This window comes from Somniosus microcephalus, chromosome 3 (genome assembly GCF_052327205.1).
Source record: "Somniosus microcephalus isolate GS21.2 chromosome 3, FLI_Smic_1.0, whole genome shotgun sequence".
NCBI classification, from domain to species: Eukaryota; Metazoa; Chordata; class Chondrichthyes; order Squaliformes; family Somniosidae; genus Somniosus; species Somniosus microcephalus.
Window position 1 is genome coordinate 134,631,053 of NC_140989.1, and position 22,562 is coordinate 134,653,614.

Here is a 22,562-nt window from a genome sequence, read left to right on the forward strand (position 1 = left end):
CTGGGTTTATCTTTACACCCTTTTTTGAACAAGGGTGTAACATTTGCAATTCTCCTGTCCTCTGGCACCACCCCCATTTTTAAGGAGGATTGGAAGATTATGGCCAGTACTTCCGCGATTTCTCCCTTCACTTCCCTCAGCGTCCCAGGATGCATCCCATCCGGTTCTGGTGACTTATCTACTTTAAGTACAGCCAGCCTTTCTAGTACCTCATGGTTCTCAATTCTTATCTCATCTAGTACCTCCTCTACCCCCTCCTTCACTGTGTCTATGGCAGCATCTTCTTCCTTGGTGAAGACAGATGTAAAGTGCTCATTTAGTACCTCAACCATACTCTCTGCCTCCATGCGGAAGTCTCCTTTTTGGTCCCTAATTGGCCCCACCCCTCCTCTTAGTACCTGTTTACTACTTATATGCCTACAGAAGACTTTTGGATTACCTTTTATGTTAGCTGCCATTCTATTCTCATACCCTCTCTTTGCCCCTCTTATCATCTTTTTCACTTCTCCTCTGAACTTTCTATATTTAGCCTGATTCTCAGATGTATTCTCGACCTGACATCTGTCATACGCGTTCTTTTTGTGCTTTATCTTACTCTCTATCCCTTTCATCATCCAGGGAGCTTTGACTTTAGTTGCCCTACCTTTCCCGCACCTCGAGTGTACCTGAACTATTTCCTCTTTAAAGGCAGCCCATTGTTCCACTGCAGTTTTGCCTGCCAATCTTTAATTCCAATTTACCCGGGCAAGTTCCGTTCTCATCCCACTGAAATTTGCCTTCTTCCAATTAAGTATTTTACTCTAGATTGATCCCTGTCCTTTTCCATAGCTAATCTAAACCTTATGATACTATGATCACTGTTCCCTAAATGTTCACCTACTGACACTTGCTTCACGTGACCTACCTCATTCCCCAGAACCAGATCCAGCAATTCCTCCTTCCTTGTTGGGCTGGAAACATACTAATCAAGAAAGTTCTCCTGAACACACTTCAGAAATTCTTCCCCCTCTATGCCCTTTACACTATTACTATCCCAGTCTATATTAGGATAGTTGAAGTTCCCTATTATCACTGCTCTATAGTTTTTGCATCTCTCAGTAATTTCTCTGCAAATTTGCTCCTCCATATTTTTCCCACTAGTTGGTGGCCTATAGAATACACCCAGTAGTGTAATGGCACCTCTATTATTTCTTAACTCTAACCAAATAGATTCTGTCCTTGACCTCTCCAGTACATCCTTTCCCTTCAGCGTTGTAATATTCTCCTTAATCAATACTGCCGTCCCAACTTCTATCTTTCCTTCCCTATCTTTCCTGAACGCCTTATATCCAGGAATATTTAAAACCCAAACCTGCCCTTTTTTGAGCCAGGTCTCCGTTATTGCCACAACATCATATTTCCATGAGGCTATTTGTGCCTGCAGCTCAGCAACCTTGTTTACTATGCTTTATGCGTTTACATACACTGTAAACCTATCTTAGACCATCCTGTGTTCTCTCTTAGTCTGACCCTACCTAATACCTTACTATTTCTTACTTTAGTGTTAACCATCTCTCCCAATCCTTGGTGCCCTTTGTTTCTCCTTTCTAATGCTACATCCTGGTGCCCATCCCCCTTGCCAACTTAGTTTAAACCCTCCCCAAAAGCACTAGCAAACCTCCCCACAAGGATATTGGTACCGGCTCTGTTGAGGTGCAACCCGTCCAGCCTGTACAGGTCCCACCTCCCCCAGAACTGGCCCCAATGCCCCAGGAATCTAAAGCCCTCCCTTCTGCACCATCTCTCCAGCCACGCATTAATCTGCTCTATCCTCCTATTTCTATACTCACTCGCGTGTGGCACTGGGAGTAATCCAGAGACATTTCAGGTCCTGCTTTTTAATCTCTTTCCTAGCTCCCTAAAATCTGCCTGCCGGACCTCATCCCTCTTTCTACCTATGTCGTTGGTACCGATATGGACCACGACCTCTGGCTGTTCACCCTCCCCTTCAGGATGTTCTACAGCTGCTCAGTGACATCCTTGGCTCTGGCACCAGGAAGGCAACTTACCATTCTGGAGTCACGTCTGCGGCCGCAGAAACGCCTGTCTGTTCCCCTAACTATCAAATCCCCTATCACTATTGCTTTCCCTATCTTCCTCCTCTCCTCTCTGTACAGCTGAGCCACCCGTGATGCCATGGACCTGGCTCTGGCTGTACTCCCCAGAGGAACCATCGCCCTCACTAGTACTCAGAACAGAATACTGGTTGGAGAGTGAGATGCACTCAGGGCACTCCTGCACTACCTGCCTGGTCAGCCTCTTCTGTCTGGCGGTCACCCATTCCCTCTCTGCCTGCACAGTCCTTAGCTGCGGGATGACAACCTCCTGAAACATGCTATCCACGTAGCTCTCAGCCTCACGGATGCACCACAGTGACGCCAGCTGCTGCTCAAGCTCCAAATGTTGTCATTACTCGTTATAACAACAACAACTTGCACTTATATAGTGCCTTTAAAGTTAAAAAACTTTCCACGGTGCTTCACAGACGTGTAATTAGACAAAAATGTCCAAAGTATGTCCCAAAGTGCATCACAGCCATGAAAGTATGTTTGAAGTGTAACTACTGTTGTAATGTAGGAAAACACAGCAGTCTATTTGGAGCACAGCAAGCTTCCACAAATAGCAACGACCAAATAATTTGTTTTGGTAATGATGGTTGAGGGATAAATGTTGGCCAGGACACTGGGAGAATTCCCCTGTTTTAATGCCATGAGATGTTTTACGTCCACCTGAGAGGGTATAAATGTCTTATCTTATGTCTTGTGTAGATGCTGAGAGGCTGTTTCCCTTGGCTGCAGAGCCTAGAACTAGGGGTCATAATCTAGGATAAGGACTGCGATTTGGAGAAATTTCTTCACTCAGAGGGTGGTGAATCTTTGGAATTCTCTACCCCAGAGGGCTGTGGCTGTTCAGTCGATGAGTATATTCAAGACTGAGATCGATAGATTTTTGGGCACTAAAGGAATCAAGGGATATGGGGATAGGGCAGGAAAGTGGAGTTGAGGTCGAAGTTCAGCTGTGATTTTACTGAATGGAGGAGCAGGCTCGATGGGCTGTATGGCCTACTCCTGCTCCTAGTTCTTAGTTCTTATGTTTTTATGCCAAAAAATTATATTTCATTATCCTGTTGTAATTTGAAAGGTTTGGAAATTTTGTAGTGCAGAAGTTGAGTCTGAGGACCTAACTCTCCATGTGCCGAGGATGTACACTACACCACGCTGCTTTCATTGTGTGGCAGCTGGTAGTTATTCTAAACCGATCATCTCACCTGTATTAATTTCTGGCACTGTTACTGAATGCTCAACTCTGATCACATCAAAACTGAATGAGTCTGCACCATTTCTATTTATCAGAGATCGCTCCCACTTCACAGTTTCTAAACTGGACTTGTAGTTCAATCAGAGCATAAAACACGAGGAACAAAATACACTTAATAAAAATAGCACTGTGTGCTGACAATTCAAATGAACACAGTACCATTTATGGAGACATATTTTAAAGATTATAAATAAGTGACATGATACACTTACTTAAAAAAATTAAGAATGCGCAACTAATGCCTGCCAGCTGAAGTGCAAAATGATTGTTAGATGATTGACCATAAGAGCTGGAGTTTGCTGAAGAGAGCTGTATCTTTAACTTGTGTGGGATGCATTCTGATGTTGGGCCATTCTTAAAAGACTTGTAAATCTGACAACTCAAACACAGTATCTTGCTCTTCAAAGGCAATCAACCTCTTTTTTTTGTTGCAGATAAATCACACTAGCGCACTAATGGCTCTGTTGCAAGGAGTACCGAGGAAGCTTTGCTGCACACAACGTTTTGTGTGTCAAGATGAATTAAATTGTTCAGCTCCCAACAATAATCGCAATGAGGGGATACGAGTGATTTCAACAATTAGTGAAAAAAGATTAAGTATCTGCTAAACGCTTAGGTGTCAGAATAGTTGTAAATGATGGCAAAAACCTCCCCGGTATAAACTAATAAGAATTAAATTAATTTTCTTTTGTCGAAAATTAAATTTTTCAAAGTCAAATCTACCAATTGCTCTCATTTAGACATTTTAATTTTTCACTGGCGTTCTCTCTGCACCGACTGAAATCCTGTTCATGTAAAATAATTCATCCTTCAGAGCAGCTAGTATCAATAAAAAGTAAAGGCTTTTTTAAAAAAAACTGATGTGTAAGTGGATATTGGAAACTGAACCGGTACAAAATGTGTATTGTGCCGGGTGCAAAAGATTAGGCCTGAAGATTAAAAATTTTTTTTGAAACACAGCACTGTTACGTGACAACAGGTCAGCGGGGGGAAAACATCTGTATTCATGTCTAATAGATGGGCTCGCGTGGAGTATAAACACCAACACAGACCAGTCGATGTGCATGGTTTTACTCATCAAGGTGTGGGACAACAATGCTGGGAGTGTCATTTGTAAATATTTATACATACTATCACAGGTTTGTAGCACAGTTCAGATTCAGTATAGAGCTCTTTAATACAAAAGCAAAATACTGCAGATGCTGGAAATCTGAAATAAAAACAGAAAATGCTGGAAATACTCAGCAGGTTAACATTTCAGGTCGATGACCTTTCATCAGAACCAGTTCTGAAAAAGGGTCATCGACCTGAAACGTCATCGACCTGAAACGTTAACTCAGTTTCTCTCTCCACAGATGCTGCCTGACCTGCTGAGTATTTCCAGCATTTTCTGTTTTTATTTTAGGGCTCTTTAATGTCCAGCCTGATAATGAACCTACCGATAACGTCAGGTGCGATCTCTGCATCTGGGAAGGCGCCGAACACCTTGAGTCTCTTCGCCGGGAGCAAGCGGAAGCCAAGCGCAGGCAGCGCAAGGAGCGCACGTCAACCCAAGCACCCCACCCACCCGCCCCTTCAACCACCGTCTGCCCCACCTGTGACAGAGACTGTAGGTCCCGCATTGGACTAATCAGTCACATGCGAGCTCATTTTTAATGTGGAAGCAAGTCATCCTCAGTTCCGAGGGACTGCCTAAGAAGAAGAAGAAGATTATTCCCTTTGATATGCGCGGCCTGTTTATTTCAATGCGCGGTCCCTTTACATTTCTGTGCATGCGCGGTACTTCAAATGGAAAAGCTTGTGAGCGGCCTACGCTGTACCTTGCAGATTACTGCGTGGCTGCGCACACACGCAGCTTAGAGGGAACATTAGATAGCTCCTTTCTCTGGATTATTCTTTAGGGCTCTGTGGGGTGAAGCTGCAAAATTACTACCAATCCTTGGTAAATGAATCCTTGTAAGTATTAGTAGGGCATAAAATCCACAGTGCCTTTGGAGTGTTATTTACTTTTTCCATTCACTACAACCTTGTCAAGTACAAAGAATTACACAGAATATACAGCACAGAAACAGGCCATTTGGCCCAACAAGTCAGTGCTGGTGTTTCTATTCCACACAAGTCTCTTCCCATTCCATCTACCTCATCTCTCAGCCTTTCAGCATATCTTTCTATTCCCTTTTCTCTCATGGACACTAAGCGCATCAAGAGATATGGGGATAGGGCGGGAAAGTGGAGTTAAGGTAGAAGATTAGCCATGATCTTATTGAATGGCGCAGCAGGCTCGAGGGGCCATATGGCCTACTTCTGCTCCTATTTCTTATGTTCTCATCTTCCTTTAGAAAGCATCTAAGCTATTTGCCTCAACCACTTCCTGTGGTAGTGAGTTCCACATTTTAACCACTCTCTGAGTAAAAAAATTTCTCCTTATTTTCCTACTGGATTTATTAGTAGGGTGGAGTAAAATAATAGTCCTTCTGCATAGTACACTTGGTGCTAGATTCAGAGCAGCGTTGCCGACAGTGAGAATTATACTGGCACCGCCACCGCCACAACTCATATAAAAGAATGACTTGCATTTATGTAGCGCCTTTAATGTAGTAAAACGTCCCAAGGCGCTTCACAGGTGCGTTATCAATACAAAATTTGACACCGAGCCACAAAGAAATATTAGGGCAGCTTGGTCAAAGAGGTAGGTTTTAAGGAGCATCTTAAAGGAGGAAGGAGAGTTAGGGAGGAGGAGAGATTTAGGGAGGGAATTCCAGAGCTTCGTCAGCTGAAGGCATGGCCGCCAATGGTGGAGTGATTAAAATCGGGGATGTGCAAACTTGAGCCAATGTAGGTCAGTGAGCACAGGGGTGATGTGAGTTAGGATACGGGCAGCAGAGTTTTAGATGAACTTAAGTTTACGGAGGATGTAAGATGGGAGGCCAGTGAGGATGCATTGGAATAGTCCTTAGGACGTCTCAAAGCGCTTTACAGCCAATTAAGTACTTCTGAAGTGTAGTCACTGTTGTAATGTCAGAAATGCGGCAGTCAATTTGCTCCCACAAACAGCAATGTGATAACGACCAGATCATCTGTTTTTTTAAATGATGGTGATTGAGGGATAAATATTGGCCAGGACACTGGGGAGAACTCCCCTGCTCTTCTTCGAAATAGTGCTGAGAGATCTTTTATATCCACCTGAGAGGTCAGACGGGGCCTCAGTTTAACGTCTCATCCGAAATACGGCACCTCTGACAGTGCTGCACTCCCTTCAATAATGCACTGTCAGTCTGGATTTTGTGCTCAAATCTCTGGAGTGAGACATGAACCCACAACCTTCTGACTCAAAGGTGAGAGTGCTACCAACTGAGCCATGGCTGACGTGGCTATCACATAGAACTCTTAGCAATCATAAAAAAACCTGTCAACCCTCATCACTCAGTCTTGGCTACATTGAAGCCCAGGTTTTCGATATGAACAGGCAATGTTCTAAATGCCATGTCTACTTCAACTAAGTCTTCTCGAAGAATCATTTTATTAATGCAATGTGTGAAAAGACCTTACTCGGTGAACCAGCACATTTTTCATCCTCTGTCTTCTGTGGAGAATTTTCTGCTTCACCGTCAGGGCTTCCTTCTGTTGAGACTACAAAATGAGAGAGAAAAAATATATATTCACTTGGTAAGTCTAAAAAATAACATAATAAAAATTGGATGGTGAAATTGATTCATTTTAATTACTAATTACAGTAAACTGCACACAGTCATTTTTGTTAGAGAAACACAACTTTTCACTATTAAACATTTTCATCAGCATGTTGCTCAACACATTAAAAAAAAGACTTTTCCTACGTTACTTGCTTTGAAGTACAGTAACAGTACACATCCTCCATTCATTCGGCTCATCCAAACCATGCATTCTGTGCCTGAAGGGGCAGGTTGTCACTCGGTGACCAGAGTGGTAAGAATATGGAACGCGCTACGACAGAGAGTAGTTGGAGGTGAATAGTACAGGTTCATTTAAGGGGAAGCTACATAAACACAGGAGGGTAGAAAGGAATAGAAGGATAATGCTGATAGGGTGAGATGAGCGGGGTGGGAGGAGGCTCATGTGGAGCATAAACCCAGCATAGACCAGTTGGGTCAAATGGCCTATTTCTATGCTGTAGACTCGCTATAATTCTATGTAACTCAATAATGGTAAATGTGGATTCATCTTCATGATGGCCTTTCTGGAACGGCTATTTAGTGTTTGGTTTGCACAGCTGGATAAAGCTCTAAAAGATTTTTGATATTGTTGTGCATTTTAGTTGAATGTGCAAGAGATGAGGTAGATGGAATGGGAGGAGACTCGTGTGGAGAATAAACAGCAGCACAGACTAGTTGGGCCGAATGGCCTGTTTCTGTGCTGTAGACTCGATGTAATTCTATGCAACTCGATGATGGTAACTGTGGATTCACCTTTCTGGATTTTTCAGTGTGAATATGTGGAATTTTCTATACAGGTTACCAATGTTCCCTCTAAGCTGAGCGCGACCGCACAGCAATCTGGAAAGTACCACGCAGGACGCTCACAAGCTGTTCCCTCCAAGTGTGCAGCAAATTTAAAGGGACTGTGCATTGAAATAAACAGGTCGCGCAAAACCAAGACAATTAACATTGCAGGTTACGGAACCTTCATCTCCAGGAAAGAATTTCACTTTCATCTCTGCTGCAATTTTACTGTACCTCACCAAACAGTTTTGATTCGAGAAGTACCTTGAACTACACAGTTGTCCTCCAGGCCAATATGATAGCGTGAATCTCATCTTTTTTTTTTTAAACCCTCTACAGGGTTCTGAGAAATAATTATTAGAAAAAATTATAAGTTTTTTTAAATGGGATGAAAGTAAGTTAATCCTTTAACTATTGTAATTTTTTTTCATGGGAAAACTAATGCTTCTAAAAATTGAAAGTGAAAAAAATTAATGCAAGGATCAAAAGAACGTTCAGTGGCGAATAGTCGTTTAAAACAAAAAGCAGAAAAAAAGCATTGGAAAGCATTAAACATCTCACTCATGTCCGAATACTGGGCATATGCATGAGGTAGAGGAAGTTGATCCTCACCAGTGGACTTGTACTCCTGTAAGGCATGGACACTTTTAGTGAGGAGAGGAAACTGACAAGAAATGCAATAAGGGTTGATCCGGCATCAGAAAGAAAAAGACATTTGGGATATGAGCTTTTATTAGAACGAGTCTGGTAGAACTAGAATTAGAACTGGAGAGTCCAGAACTAGGGGGCATAGTCTCAGGATAAGGGGTCAGCCATTGACGACTAAGATGAGGAGAAATTTCTTCACTCAGAGGGTTGTGAATCGTTGGAATTCTCTACCTAAGAGGGCTTTCGATGCTCCGTCGATGCCTATATTCAAGGCTGAGATCGATAGATTTTTGGACTCTTAGGGAATCAAGGGAACTGGGGAGAGGGCGGGAAAGTGGAGTTGAGTTCAAAGGTCAGCCGTAATCTCCTGCTCCTATTTCTTATGTTCTTAGCTGAAAATCAGCCCCTCTGACCTGAGTGTAGTACTCCCTCAGTACTGAAGTGTCAATATGTGCCCATGTCTCCAGAGTGGGACTTGAATCCACAACCTTCTGACTCACTGACCTTAGTATCAAGAACTTTAATTTATTGTTGAGGGAATTTCTTTGGAATAGAAGCATGGGAGGTTACAGTAATCTAATGTCAGTTTGCTTGCACCCTATAGTTAAGGTTTAGAAATGTCGAGGGGCTTGTTAGTTAATAAATAGCTGTCAATACTTTGTTCTAGCAGCTTGATGAAATAATCCTGTTTTCGGAGGTCCTCATTCTATCCCAGCCTTCTCCGTTTCATAATTGCTGATTAAATCTGTACGAGTATGATAAGGGTATCAATTTCATTCCTTTCTAAATCCTGCACAAGTGAACTAGATATTAGAATAAAATTGATTATGGAGGATGTTGTCTGGAGATGACAGTACATTGTGAAATTTCTGCCCTTGGGATTAACTGTATCTAGTGTTTACCGTTATTGTAGATAAAACATAGAAACTTGGATATGATATTTCAAAAGACCTGGGCCTAGATTTTCCTTCGCTAAACCACCCAAAATTGGATGGCATAATGGCGTAAAATCGTACAAGGAGGCCAACTGCCACATTCTTCCCGCTACTAGCGCCATCTTGGATTTTGATCCTCCTACTCCAAAAGTGAAATCAGCTGGCTGCCCTTGTTTGCCCCGCCACATGTAAATGACAGCGGGGAGATGAGACCTGTTGGATTTCCCTGCCAATACCACTGACCCCAGGAACCAGCAGGAGAGGGGTGGCAATAGACCTTGGGGCAATTTGGCAGGAATCCTGCTGAAGGTGCAGTTTAGGTTACTTCAGGTTCTCAATTTGTTGGGTGCATAGCATTTCTTCATCGCTGATTGAGCTTATTTTATGTCTGTATGTCAAATTAATACTTGGCGTTGAGTGCTATTAAAATAGAAATAACCATAATTTGTAACAACACTCTCCAAACCGAGGTTAAAAAAGTGAGGGGCAATATGGAACTGTTTGTTGTGATTAAATGATCAACATTGGCAAGAGAATGGGAGGGTGTAAAAAGACGAAATAGAAATATAACACCTCCAATGTTCCCTCTGAAGCAATCTTGAAGGTACTGTGCAGGCCGCTCACAAGCTCTCAAATACAGCATAACAAATTTAAAGGTACCACACATTGAAAAGACTGGCTGCACAAAACAACAACATTTTAGAGGGAACATTGACCGCCTCCTAATACTAAGATTTTAAAATTCAGTTTTAAAGTGTACTTCTGGAGATTTAAATCGACCTTTAAGTATGCATCAACAGCAAACTAATGGAAATAGAGTTAAAGGACTGGAGCAGGACAAATCTATTCCTGCAAATTCCTGAAAAAGATTGCAGTTGGGTATTTGGTATTATAGGTAGGGTTAACTGGAATTTACTGAGCACTGCTTTTTGCTATTTTTTCTATATTTCTAGTTTTACCTTATCAATCGATTTGCAATTATGTATTGTATACATTGGTTACAAATTTCCAATTTCCAATTCAGACTGACTGCCTTAAATCAAATTACAGTATGTAGTCAGAAGCAAACTGGGACAAACATCTCTTGGTCGAACTACGGAAATGGTTTAACACTGCAACTGACTGGCAGTAACAGAAGAACAGGCAATCAAGCTGATTTCCCACTTAGTTATTTTCATGTTAATGTATATTGTCAGTTGTGATGGTTTATTCAATCCTTCTTTAAATGTTAAGCAAATGCAGTTTCTTTCTTCCTTTCCTTCTGACAGTTTATTTTTACCTGTGCAATAGTGCTAGCTCTCTCTCTCTCAACAATTCTCACAGAGCTATGAGGGACAAATTGTATTTTTTTGCTGCTGAATTTTATATGCTACTCATTCGCACAACCAGTAAAATAAAGTTCTGTTCCTGCCCTGAATAAAATTGGAGTTGAGTTCGACCTCAACTCCACTTTCCCGCCAAACCCCATATCCCTTACAGTCCAAAAGTCTATCGATCTCAGCCTTGAATATACTCGTACATACGTGGAACTATATAAACGAAAACTGTTGTTAAAGGTGCTATATACATGCAAACTGTTGTAGTTATAAAGAGTAGTGACAACATATCAGTACAGTTGAAATTCTCCTATTCAATGCTAGAATAAAACTAATGCTGACCGAGCTCCTAAACAGCATGTACTATGGCTTGTAATTCTTCCACATGCTATATGTATCCCATGATGATCAAAGTTATTAAAGGAATATTAGAGGGAGACTGGAATTACCCTCCAATATCCTATTATGACTTTGCCTCAGAGATTAAGTGTAATGTATAGAGGAATTCCTAGCCATTAAGGAGCCGATAGATTTTATAGAATGGGCATGTAGGAACACTTGGTCTTGATGGAACTCTTGCGGGAGTGCTTTGAGATTCTCCCATTCTGCAAAGAACTGTTTCTCAAATTGGAAAATATAACATGAGTCTTATATTGGCCTTTGCCCTACCTAGATTCAGGGACCCATTACTACTTAGGCAATCTAAATATAAAATTGAAGTTATTCTAACCAGTCTTTACATCATAAAGTGGTGAAAACAAGCTATCTGCAAAGTACAAGACTGGATCAAGGACATCTTCAACTCAATTATACGGTAGTAGCAGTTACTAAGGTTAAACTCTTTTCAATCTATTGAAATACAAAGCTCCTCCTGAGATCCCTCACTTCAGGACCCACCCAGAGGGATTAGTGTTTCAGACATAACCTTGAGCCATAATATTAAACCAAGATGAAATTTATATAGCTACAGGTTTTAGATGTGTTTGCTACCTCAAGACTGTGAGTTAGGTTGACTGTAACACCGGGGATTGGCTCTGATGAAATTTGTATTTGTGGATCACTTGGGTTTTTTTTTAACGTGGTATTGAATATGAATTTTTCAAGAGTTGAAGAATGTAACAATAAAAATATGACATTAATGATGGCTTCTTGATGCAGTGGAAACTAGGGCAAGATTTAATGCAATACTGTTGTAACTGGTTTGGGATTTGCTCCTTTGCTTTTCACTCTCAGTCCGTACAATTTTTTTGCTGTTTATAGAATGAGAACAGGTCTTATAATTACTGAAATACAAGCACCATATTTTCATCACTATGAAACTACATATATGGAAAAATAAGATGTGAGGAGGACGCAAAGAGCCTGCAAAGGGATATAAACAGGTTAAGTGAGTGGGCAATAAGGTGGCAGATGGAGTATAAAGTGGGAAAATGTGAGGTTATTCACTTTGGTAAGAAGAATAGAAAATAGAATATTTTTAAATGGTGAGAAACTATTAAATGTTGGTGCTGAGAGAGATTTGGGTGTCCTAGTACAAGAAACACAGAGTTAACATGTAGGTACAGCAAGCAATTAGGAAGGCAAATGGCATGTAAGCCTTTATTGCTAGAGGGTTGGAGTACAAGATGTAATGTATTATTACATGGTTTAGTATGAGCATGCTCAGTTCACTCTGGCCTAATAAAGCAAGCACATGGACTAGCAGCTCATCATGTCTCTGTCCTTCATTTGTTCTAGCCAAGTATATTACATTTTGGCGACGAGGATGGGATCCCAAAGCCATTTTTAGGGATCATGGAAGGACACAGTATTAAACCTTTGAGTGGACAAGTTTAAGGTGAATTTGTGACAACTAAACTGATTTTTTGCGATGTTTTACCATTAATGCTCATGCAGAATCGTCTGTGCGTTGCCTTCGTATGTATGTATGCACAGCAACAGCGGTGTTGATTCTCACATGTACAAAGGTAGCGTGCTGAGTCACCATTCAAAGGGATCGGGACAATCATGGCTGTGCCTACGGGATTCATCGGAAGCCTCGGCATGTATGACCGAGCTCGTGAACCATTCAGTTCTTGCATTGAGCGGATGGAGATGTTTTTTAGGGCCAATAACTTTATTGAGGCTGAAGGTGCAGCTGAGAATATTCAAGCTCAAAATAAAGTAATTAGTGAATGGAAGAAAGCAATTTTTCTAACGGAGATCAGGCCAGATGTCTACGGAACGTTGACAAACCTACTCGCACCAGGGAAAGCGAAGGATGTGTCGTTTGAAAACATTATCGAGAAACTCGAGGACCATTTCGACTCAAAGCCATTAGAAATAGCAGAGAGCTATAAGTTTGGTACCAGGAACCAAAAACAAAGTGAAACCATCAGTGAGCACATTGTAGCTCTTAAGAACCTGTCTTTGCATTGTAACTTCGGCACATTTTTGGATCGTGTGTTGCGAGATAAGTTTGTGTGTGGACTGGTGGATGAGCACACACAGTCCAAGTTACCGAACACTCTGAACCTAACGTTTGACATAGCATGCAAAATTGCCCTATCTATGGAGATGGCATCTAAGAATGCTAGGGAGCTCCGTTCAACTCAAGTGACTAGTGCAGCTGAGGTCTACCGTCACAACGCCACCACCAAACCTAAAGCTGTGAGACCGAGTCAAAAGCATGTCGGTGAAAGCAGTTCAGTGAATTGTTATCGCTGCAATGGAAAGCACTCACCATATCCTGCCAATACAGAAATGCGAAGTGTTTTCACTGCCAGAAGCAAGGCTATATTTTAACAGCTCGCAGAGCTAGATCTAAAGCAGGAAGTAAGAACCATTCTAGTGGTAATGCAAAGCAGCAACAACAAAATGGCCCAGAAATTCGTGTCGGGGGCTTCCCGCGGGTGCAAGCCCCCGACCTACACTTACCTAGTGCGCCGACAGTTGAAGCCTGGGCCTGCGTGGATTTCCTGTCTGTGGCCCGGTTCAGCTCCCGGCGCGCTGTGCTTGCGTGACCCAGCGGCGTACTTAGTGCGATGCGTCGGCTGGGATCACGTGAGCACTGGGCAACCAATCGGAGGTTGCAAAAGTTCATTCATGAGTTTGACAGTAAGAACTGTCAAACTCATGAAAACTCCGGGCGCCCAAAACAGTACTTAAACTTGAAATAAAATTTGAAAAAACATCACACTATTTAAATGAACTATAAATAACTTTAAATAACTGTTTTAAACAATAAATTAAATTTTTGAAATAAATAATTTTATAAAAAATCGGGGCTAAAAATACACTTACCTTACTGTAAAGTCTTTAAAAATAATAAACCTGTGGAAAAAAAATTCCAATTCTAATTATTAGACCACTTACCTTTTAAAATTAAGTCCTTACGTCTGCTTTTTCCAAGTGTAAAAAGTGGAGGCCTTCACGCACGGGCAAACCTGGGAAAAAAAAGAAAGTTCAACGTGCACACGCAGACTCCTGCGCGCACACGTTCGACCTCTGAACCCCTTGGTTCAGAGGATCGGAAATGCCGGTTTCCCGCGCATGCGTAGTGCATGCAAGATTCCGGCACTTCCATTGGGTCCACGCGTGAGTACTCCGTCTGTACTCATGCGTTGGGACCCGAATTTCTGGGCCATTATTCACAATATTGAAGTGAGCACACCTGATATTGAAGAACTAGGCATCTACAATATCTATGCCACTAGTGGCAATGCTAGAAGTTGTGAGAAAGACTTCCGTACAAAACTTTTGATCAACGAGCAATATGTGTATCGACACGGCGGCGGACTGCTCTATCATGAGTAAGGATGCATATGAGAGTAAGTTTAATCAAATATCAGTTACAAAGAGTACCGTAGAGTTAAAAACCTACTCCAGAGAAATCCTAGAGACATGTGGACAAATGGAATGTACAGTTCAACACAATGGCCAGTCAGTAAAGCTGCCTATTATTGTAGCGACCAACAACAACAGGCCAACTCTCATGGGGAAAGACTGGTTGAGAAAGTTAAAACTAGACTGGAAAAACATCTTCAGTGTAGGTGCTTCAAAGAAGCGACTCAACACAATGCTGAACAAGTACGAAAGCGTGTTCACAGACAGTTATGAGGGCATCACTGGGTATGACGCGTATATCCACATCAAGTTTAACGCGAATCCTGTCTATTGTAGGGCAAGGCCCGTCCCCTATGCGTTGAAAAGTCAGGTGGAGGAAGAGCTGGAGAAACTGAGAGAGAATGGAGTGCTAGTAAAAACTGACAAAAGTGAATGGGCTACCCTGATTGTGGTAGTGCCCAAAGCAGACAAAACTATACGCTTGTGCGGTGACTACAAAGTTACTATCAACCAAGCAGTTGACGATGAGCAGTACCCGTTACCTAAATCGCAAGATTTGTACGCAGCATTCTGGGTAAAAGGTTTTCTCCAAGCTTGACCTGTTGCATGCTTATACTCAGCTGAATGTTGACAGAGTGTCAACAGTATCTCACCATCAACACACACAAGGGACTGTACTCATATACCAAGCTGCCATATGGTGTAAAGTCCTCCCCCAAAATTTTCCAGACTACGATGGATAAGATTTTGCAAGGAGTTCCAAATTGTTTATGCAATCAAGACGATTTGCTGATCGCAACAAGCAGCGAGGAAGAAAATTTAGAAGTATTAGATTTAGTGCTTCAAAGGTTGAATGCCCACAATGCAAAATTGAAAAGGAGCAACTGAGCTTTTGTGTAGCCCGAGGTTGTGTACCTTGGTCTGAAAGTTGATGCAAATGATTTGCAACCAGTGAAGGAAAAGGTTGATGCTGTCATCAATGCTCCAAAGCCACAGAATGTATCTGAGTTAAGATCTTTCCTTGGAATGGTACAGTACTACGCATGTTTCTTACCTGAGTTAGTGACCATGTTAGCTCCATCGCATGAGCTCCTCAAGAATGATGGCCAGTGGAAGTGGACGAAAGCGCAACAGGAAGCTTACGACGCTTGTAAGAGAAGTCTCTCTAGCGCTGCTCTACTTGTGCACTACGATACAGAGCGTGAACTTAAGTTAGCGTATGATGCTTCCAGCTACGGTGTGGGAGCTGTCATAAGCTAATGGATGACGGCCAAGAGAAACCAATCACGTTCGCATTGCGAACCCTCACAAAGAGCGAAAGAAACTATGCACAAATTGAAAGGGAAGCACTCGCCATAGTGTTTGGAATCAAGAAATTCCAACAGTTCCTGATCGGCAGAAAGTTTACCCTGATAACCGATCACAAACCGCTCCTAGCAATATTGGGGCCCAAATCTGTCATCCCTGCAATGGCCGCAACAAGAATGCAACATTGGGCAGTGTTGTTGTCATACTATGACTACACAATTGAATATTGCACTTCAAAGCAAAATTGCAGATGCCTTGTCCAGGTTGCCACATGCTGACTCGTGTGTTGGGAGTGATGGTGCGATTTTCATGCTAGCTGTGTTGACAAAGACTTTCCCGTGAAAGCAACTGAGATTGCAGATGAGACTCAAAAGGACTCAGTACTGAAAAGAGTGTATGAAAACACCTTGAATGGATGGACTGATCAGTGTATGGACACAGAATTAAAACCGTAGTACTGAATTGTCTTGTGAACAAGGTTGTATCAAGTGGGGAAACAGGGTGGTGGTACCTACTTCTTTGAGAGATAGAATTCAGGCTGAACTTCATACTGAACACCCAGAGATCATCAGTGTGAAATCAATTCCAAGATGCTTTGTTTACTGGCCTGGATTGGACGGTGATCTTGAATCACTTGTCAACAAATGCAGCATTTGCCAAAATTGCAGAAACAAACCACCCAAAACTCGACTACAACCCTGGTCATGGCCAAGTAGGCCTTTTCAGAGAGTATACATAGACTTCTATGAGAAAGCAAATGATTATTTCCTGGTACTTGTAGATAGTCACTCAAAGTGGATTGAAGTGAAACACATGGGTTCAAATACTACAACTGAACGTACCATAAATGAGTTGAGGTCTATCTTTGCATGTCATGGCTTAACTGAAGAGCTTGTTTCTGACAATGGCCCTCAGTTCCATTCTGCTCTATTTCAAGAATTCATGAAACAGAACAGTGTCAAACACACACTCATTCCACCACATCATCCAACTTCAAACAGAGCAGCCAAAAGGTCAGTCAGAATAGTAAAAGAAGCTCTCAAAAAGCAAGTGTTGCAGGGTTGTTTGGAACTCAGCATGAAGCAACGTTTGGCAAATTTCTTGCTGAAGTACAGAACTACTCTGCACAGTACAACTGGATATATCCCAGCAGAACTATTGACGAAGAGGAGATTAAGAACACGATTGAGTCTTGTTCAACTGAATTTGGTCTCAAGAGTTGACCATAGAGCACAGATACCAGAAACGCTGTTTACGGAGGTCACGGTCCATCATCAAAGACCCTACCCACCCCAGCCACGGTCTGTTCGCCCTCCTGCCATCTGGGAGACGCTACAGATGCATTCGCACCCGTACGACCGGATTTGGGAACAGCTTCTTTCCCAGGGCTGTCATCCTACTGAACTCCACAAATAAACTCTAAAGCCTGCACATCTGCCAATGCACTTGTGGTAAACCACTGTTATACCTGTCTGTATGTGTATTCCACTAGGTACAGGTCTGGACATGCCTCGGCTGACTCCTCCCACTATTCCAGGTATATAAGTGACTACCTCCCAGTCCCTTAGTATTCTGGACGGGTCGACCACTCGAGACTAGACCTTCATTCTTTAGTTAATAAAAGCCTGGTTGTTACTCGCTTAACCTCAGTCTTTTGAGTAATTGATGGCGCATCAGCACTTTATTATGGTTATGTTTATGTTAATGTATTACAAGCCAAATGTATGTTGAATGTTTAAATGTCTTAATCTAAATGTACACTCTCGGGAGCTGCAAGCCTACATTTCGTTGTACTGCACTTGTGCACTAACAATGACAATAAAAGTTGATTTGATTTGATTGATTGAGTCAGAAACACTATTATGACACCAATCAGAAAGAAGGCAGTTTCAAACAAAACGAGTCCCCCTGGCAAGTCGCGTTCACACAAGTGTGATGTAGGAACCATAGTAGGAGTTGGTGGAACCAAGAGATATTTGGTTGAAATTGGTGACAAAATCCGAAGTGTTCTTGTCGATCAAATGATCTCTTGTTAGAGATGAACCAAAACATGATCGTGAACCACTTGATCATGAACACATACATGAGTTTGACTCAGCTCAGACTTCAGTAACTGAAGTACCAGGTTCAGACAAGTCTGAGATAGAAACAGGATCATCTTTGAGTTTGGAACCAAAACAAAACAGCCCGAAAATTGGTTCAACACCAAAACCTTCTGTAAGGAGATCAGGAAGGCTCCGCAAGCTTATTATTAAACTGGATTTGTAGATCATTTAAAAGAAAAAAAGCCAGGAGTTTTTGTTATGTGGTACATGTAATGCTGGGAAAGATGGGACCATAGTTTTGTTCTTTTTGAGAGGGGAGTACATACATTTTTTTTAAGGGGGAAAGCAGTGTAATGTATTATCACACGGTTTGGTATGAGCATGCTCAATTCGCTCTGGCCGAATAAAGCAAGCACATGGATGAGCAACTCATTGTGTCTCTGTCCTTCATTTTTTCTACCCACATATAATTGTCTTGCTACAATTGTACAGAGCTCTGGTGAGACCAAACCTGGAGTACTGTGCACAGTTTTGGTCTCCTTATTTAAGGAAGGATATACTTGCCTTGGAGGCGGTGCAACAAAGGTTCACTAGATTGATCCTTGGGGTGAGAGGGTTGTCCAATGAGGAGAGATTGAGTAGACTGGACCTATACTCTTTGGAGTTTAGAAGAATGAGAGGTGATCTCATTGGAACATCTAAGATTCTGAAGGGGATTGACAGGGTAGATGCTGAGAGATTGTTTCCCCTGGCTGGAGAATCTAGAACTAGGGGGCATAGTCTCAGGATAAGGGGTTGGCCGTTTAAGACTGAGATCAGGAGGAATTTCTTCACTCAGGAGGTTGTGTATCTTTGGAATTCTCTGCCCCAGAGTGCTGTGGGTGCTGAGTTGTTGAGTATGTTCAAGGCTGAGATAGAGAGATTTTTGAATTCCATATGAATTAAGGGATGTGGAGATAAGGCAGGAAAGTGGAGTTGAGGTCAAAGATCAGCCATGATCTTACTGAATGGCAGAGCAGGCTCAAGGGGGCGTATAGCCTACTCCTGCTCCTAATTCTTATGTTCTTATGGTCTCTGTTAGATCCGTGTATCTTGATGTTGTGTCCTTCAATAATTAGACAAGAGACTGCAGGGAACAATCAACAGGTGTTTACTGGATGAGGGTTACTCTAAAACTAACTGTACAGATCCCTACTCAGGGTTTATATACAGGTGTGGTCACTGCCGGTACTACAGTATACAGGAGCTGTAAAAAGTAGTTCTCCCCTTAAAGGTACATACACTACAATTCCTCCCCTTTTAGATTAACAGTACCATAACATTCATTTAACAATTAAACATCAACTAATTACAATTAACACTTTTAACATGCAACATTAACTGAAAATAGTCTATTTATAAATTCAGTCTTTGGGGAGGCTTCCTGATCCTTTCTGGGTAGCGCCTTTCCGGAGTGTCTTGCTCTTGGTGCGGAGGCGATTCTGGCCCCCTGTCGTCGGTTGGTTCATCAGCTTCCGATGCTACTGTTTCTGGGGTAGATGCTACCTGTATGTCGGGTTCATCACCAGGTACGCGAGACATGGGGTTGACTCGTTCCTGTGACTCTAGGATCTGGTCAGCATGGCATCTCACAATGTTCTCCCCAACATCCACTGTGTACATTAGTGGCCCCTGCCGTGTGCATATCGTTCCTGGTTGCCATTTCTCTGTTCGGTAGTCGCGAACCAAGACTGGTTGCCCTACATTGAAGCTCCTTGTCAGCTTCTCATTGATGTGCTGGAATTGCTTATTCTCAACATCTCTTCGTACATTTGGTCTGAGCAAATCCAGACAAGATCTCAACCTTCGGTTAAAGAACATCATGGCCGGGGCCTGGTTGGTGGCTGCATGTGTCGCATTTCTGCAGGCTAACAGGAAATTGTCCACCTTATGCTGCAGTGGAATGTCGTCATCGCACATGGCCCTTACTGCTTTTTTAAAGGTTTGTACGAACCTCTCAGCCGATCCATTTGTGGCTGGATGATACGGGGCGGATGTGTAATGCCTTACCCCATTCCTTTTCATAAATCTTCGAAACTCTTCGGACACAAACTGTGGTCCGTTATCAGAGCAAATCTGCTCTGGCAAGCCGTTCCTGGCAAATATGGTCCGTAGGACTGCAATAGTTTTCTCCGTGGTGGTGGACGACATTTTGATCACCTCAGGCCATTTCGAGTGCGCATCCACGGCTATTAAAAACATTGAGTCCATGAATGGACCAGCAAAATCAATATGCACCCGTTGCCATGGAGATGAGGGCCACTCCCATGAGTGTAGAGGGGCATGTGGTGGTGCATTTTGGACCTTCTGGCATCCTGAGCAGCTCTTTGTCAGGTCCTCGATTTGCTGATCGATCCCCGGCCACCACACATAAGCCCTAGCAAGGCTTTTCATTTTCACCCCTCCCAGATGGCCTTCGTGAAGCTCATTGAGCACTCTCTCCCTTAACTTGGGTGGAATTAGCACTCGGGATCCACACATCAAGGTCCCCTGGCATACTGACAGCTGTTCTCTTCTGGATGAGAATGCTGGCAACAGTGAGTCGCCATGTGTTGGCCATCCCTTCACCGTCAAGTCATATACCCGAGACAGTGTCGGGTCATTTCGGGTCTCCTTCTCTATATCAGCGTTAGTTACTGGCAAGCGTTCAATTATAGTCGAGTAAAATATTTCGACAGGGTCCACTGCTGGTGCTTCCTCCGCAGTAGGCAGTGGCAGGCGTGATAGCCCATCAGCGTTTCCATGCTGTTTCGTGCCCTTATACTCGATTTCATATTGGTTCGCCCCTAGAAAAAGGGACCATCTTTGTAGCCGTTGCGCAGTCATCACCGGAATGCCCTTCTTTGGATTAAAGATGGAGACAAGTGGTTGGTGGTCAGTCAGCAAGGTGAACTTCTGCCCGTGCAGATAGTGGTTGAACTTTTTCACTCCCCACACTAGGCTGAGGGCCTCCCTGTCAATCTGGGCGTAGTTACGCTCGGCTGAGGTTAGTGACTGAGACGCAAAGGCTACTGGCCTCTCCGAGCCGTCCGGTAATTTGTGCAACAGCACCGCTCCAATGCCATAGGGTGATACATCACACGCCAACCGAATTGGTAGTGCTGGGTTGAAATGAGCCAACACCTCTTTTGATGTGATCAATTCTTTGCACTTCTGGAAAGCTCGTTTACATTCGTCATTCCACTTCCATGGTACCCCCGTTTGCAGTAGGGTGTTCAGTGGGTGTAGTACTGTAGACAAATTCGGCAAGAACTTATGGTAGTAGTTCACCAGCCCGAGGAACGACCTCAGTTGTGACACATTTTCCGGTGCTGGAGCCTTGACTACTGCCTCAATCTTTTCAGGGGACTTATGTAACCCCTCTTCATCAATAACGTGGCCACAATACGAGATCTGCTTCTGGAAAAACTCGCATTTGTGGCGATTAGCTCGGAGCCCATATTCCTTCAATCTAGAGAGCACCTGCTCCAGGTTGGCAAGGCGATCACTGTCATTTTCGTCCGTGACCAGGATGTCGTCCAAATAACACTGGGTCCCTGGAATCCCTTGCAGGATTTGATCCATTGCCCTTTGCCAAATAGCCGGAGCTGATGCTACCCCGAACACCAGCCGGTTGTGTTGGTAGAGACCTTTATGAGTGTTGATCGTGAGGTACTGTTTCGAGGCTTCTTCTACCTCCATTTGCAGGTACGCCTGGGCCAGATCAATCTTAGTGAAGCGTTTCCCTCCAGATAGCGAGGCGAAATATCTTCAATCCGCGGAAGCGGATATTGTACAGTGTGAAGGACTGGGTTCACTGTCACCTTAAAGTCCCCACAGATGCAAACCTTCTTTGGTTCCCCAGGCGTATTACTCAACGGCCTCTTCATTACAGGAACGATGGGTGTAGCCCACTCGCTCTAGTCCACTTTGGACAGTACTCCTGAACGTTCCAAACCTTCCAGCTCTGCTTCGACGGCTGGGCGAATCGCATAAGGTACCGGTCTGGCCTTAAAAAACTTTGGGCTTGCATTTTCCTCTATTTTGATCGTCGCTGTTATGCCTTTTAGTGTTCCGACTCCCTCCTGGAACACTTCTTGTGCGTCAGTTAGCATTTTTGACAGTCGTCCAGGTGTGACATCGTCATCCTTTTTGGCATCTACAGTTAGTGCTTGTATGGAATGCCAATCTAGCTGTATCTTCCGGATCCATTCACGTCCTAGTAGTGGTGGTCCTCCATCTGGCAATACATATAGGTCCATTTTTGGTGTTTCCTTGCCGTTATATATAACGTTCACCCTTATTTTTCCTTTGGGGTAGACTTTTTGCCCCGTGTACGTCTTCAAGACAATCTCTGTATCTCTCAAGGGTATATGTGAGAATAGCCGCTTGTAGTCCCTTTGGTTTATGACTGTTAGGGCTGATCCTGTGTCCAATTCCATTTTCACTTGGAGCGTGACCCAGATAGTTTGGTGATCCAACGTTTTGATCACATTATGTAGTTTCAGACAACCCAGCTCCTTGCTTCCAGAGTCTGTATCACTTTTCTGTTCGTCTGCACTACTCTCCGTCACCTTATGTACCTTCTTGTACTTCTCCTGTGGGGGATTTCTTGCTGCTGGTTTTCTTTTC

General features: G+C 43.0%; 1 protein-coding gene across 2 annotated transcripts in view; it reads right to left on the reverse strand.

Annotated features, from left to right (window-relative positions):
• The window catches only part of macrod2 (mono-ADP ribosylhydrolase 2), a 1,321,175-nt gene that overhangs the window by 52,420 nt on the left and 1,246,193 nt on the right, over positions 1 to 22,562 (reverse strand). For both annotated transcript variants that reach the window (XM_085981648.1, XM_085981646.1), the window contains one exon: positions 6,907 to 6,987. In XM_085981648.1, the coding sequence (XP_085837774.1) occupies positions 6,907 to 6,987 (81 nt within the window). The remainder of the gene's footprint in view (positions 1 to 6,906; positions 6,988 to 22,562) is intronic.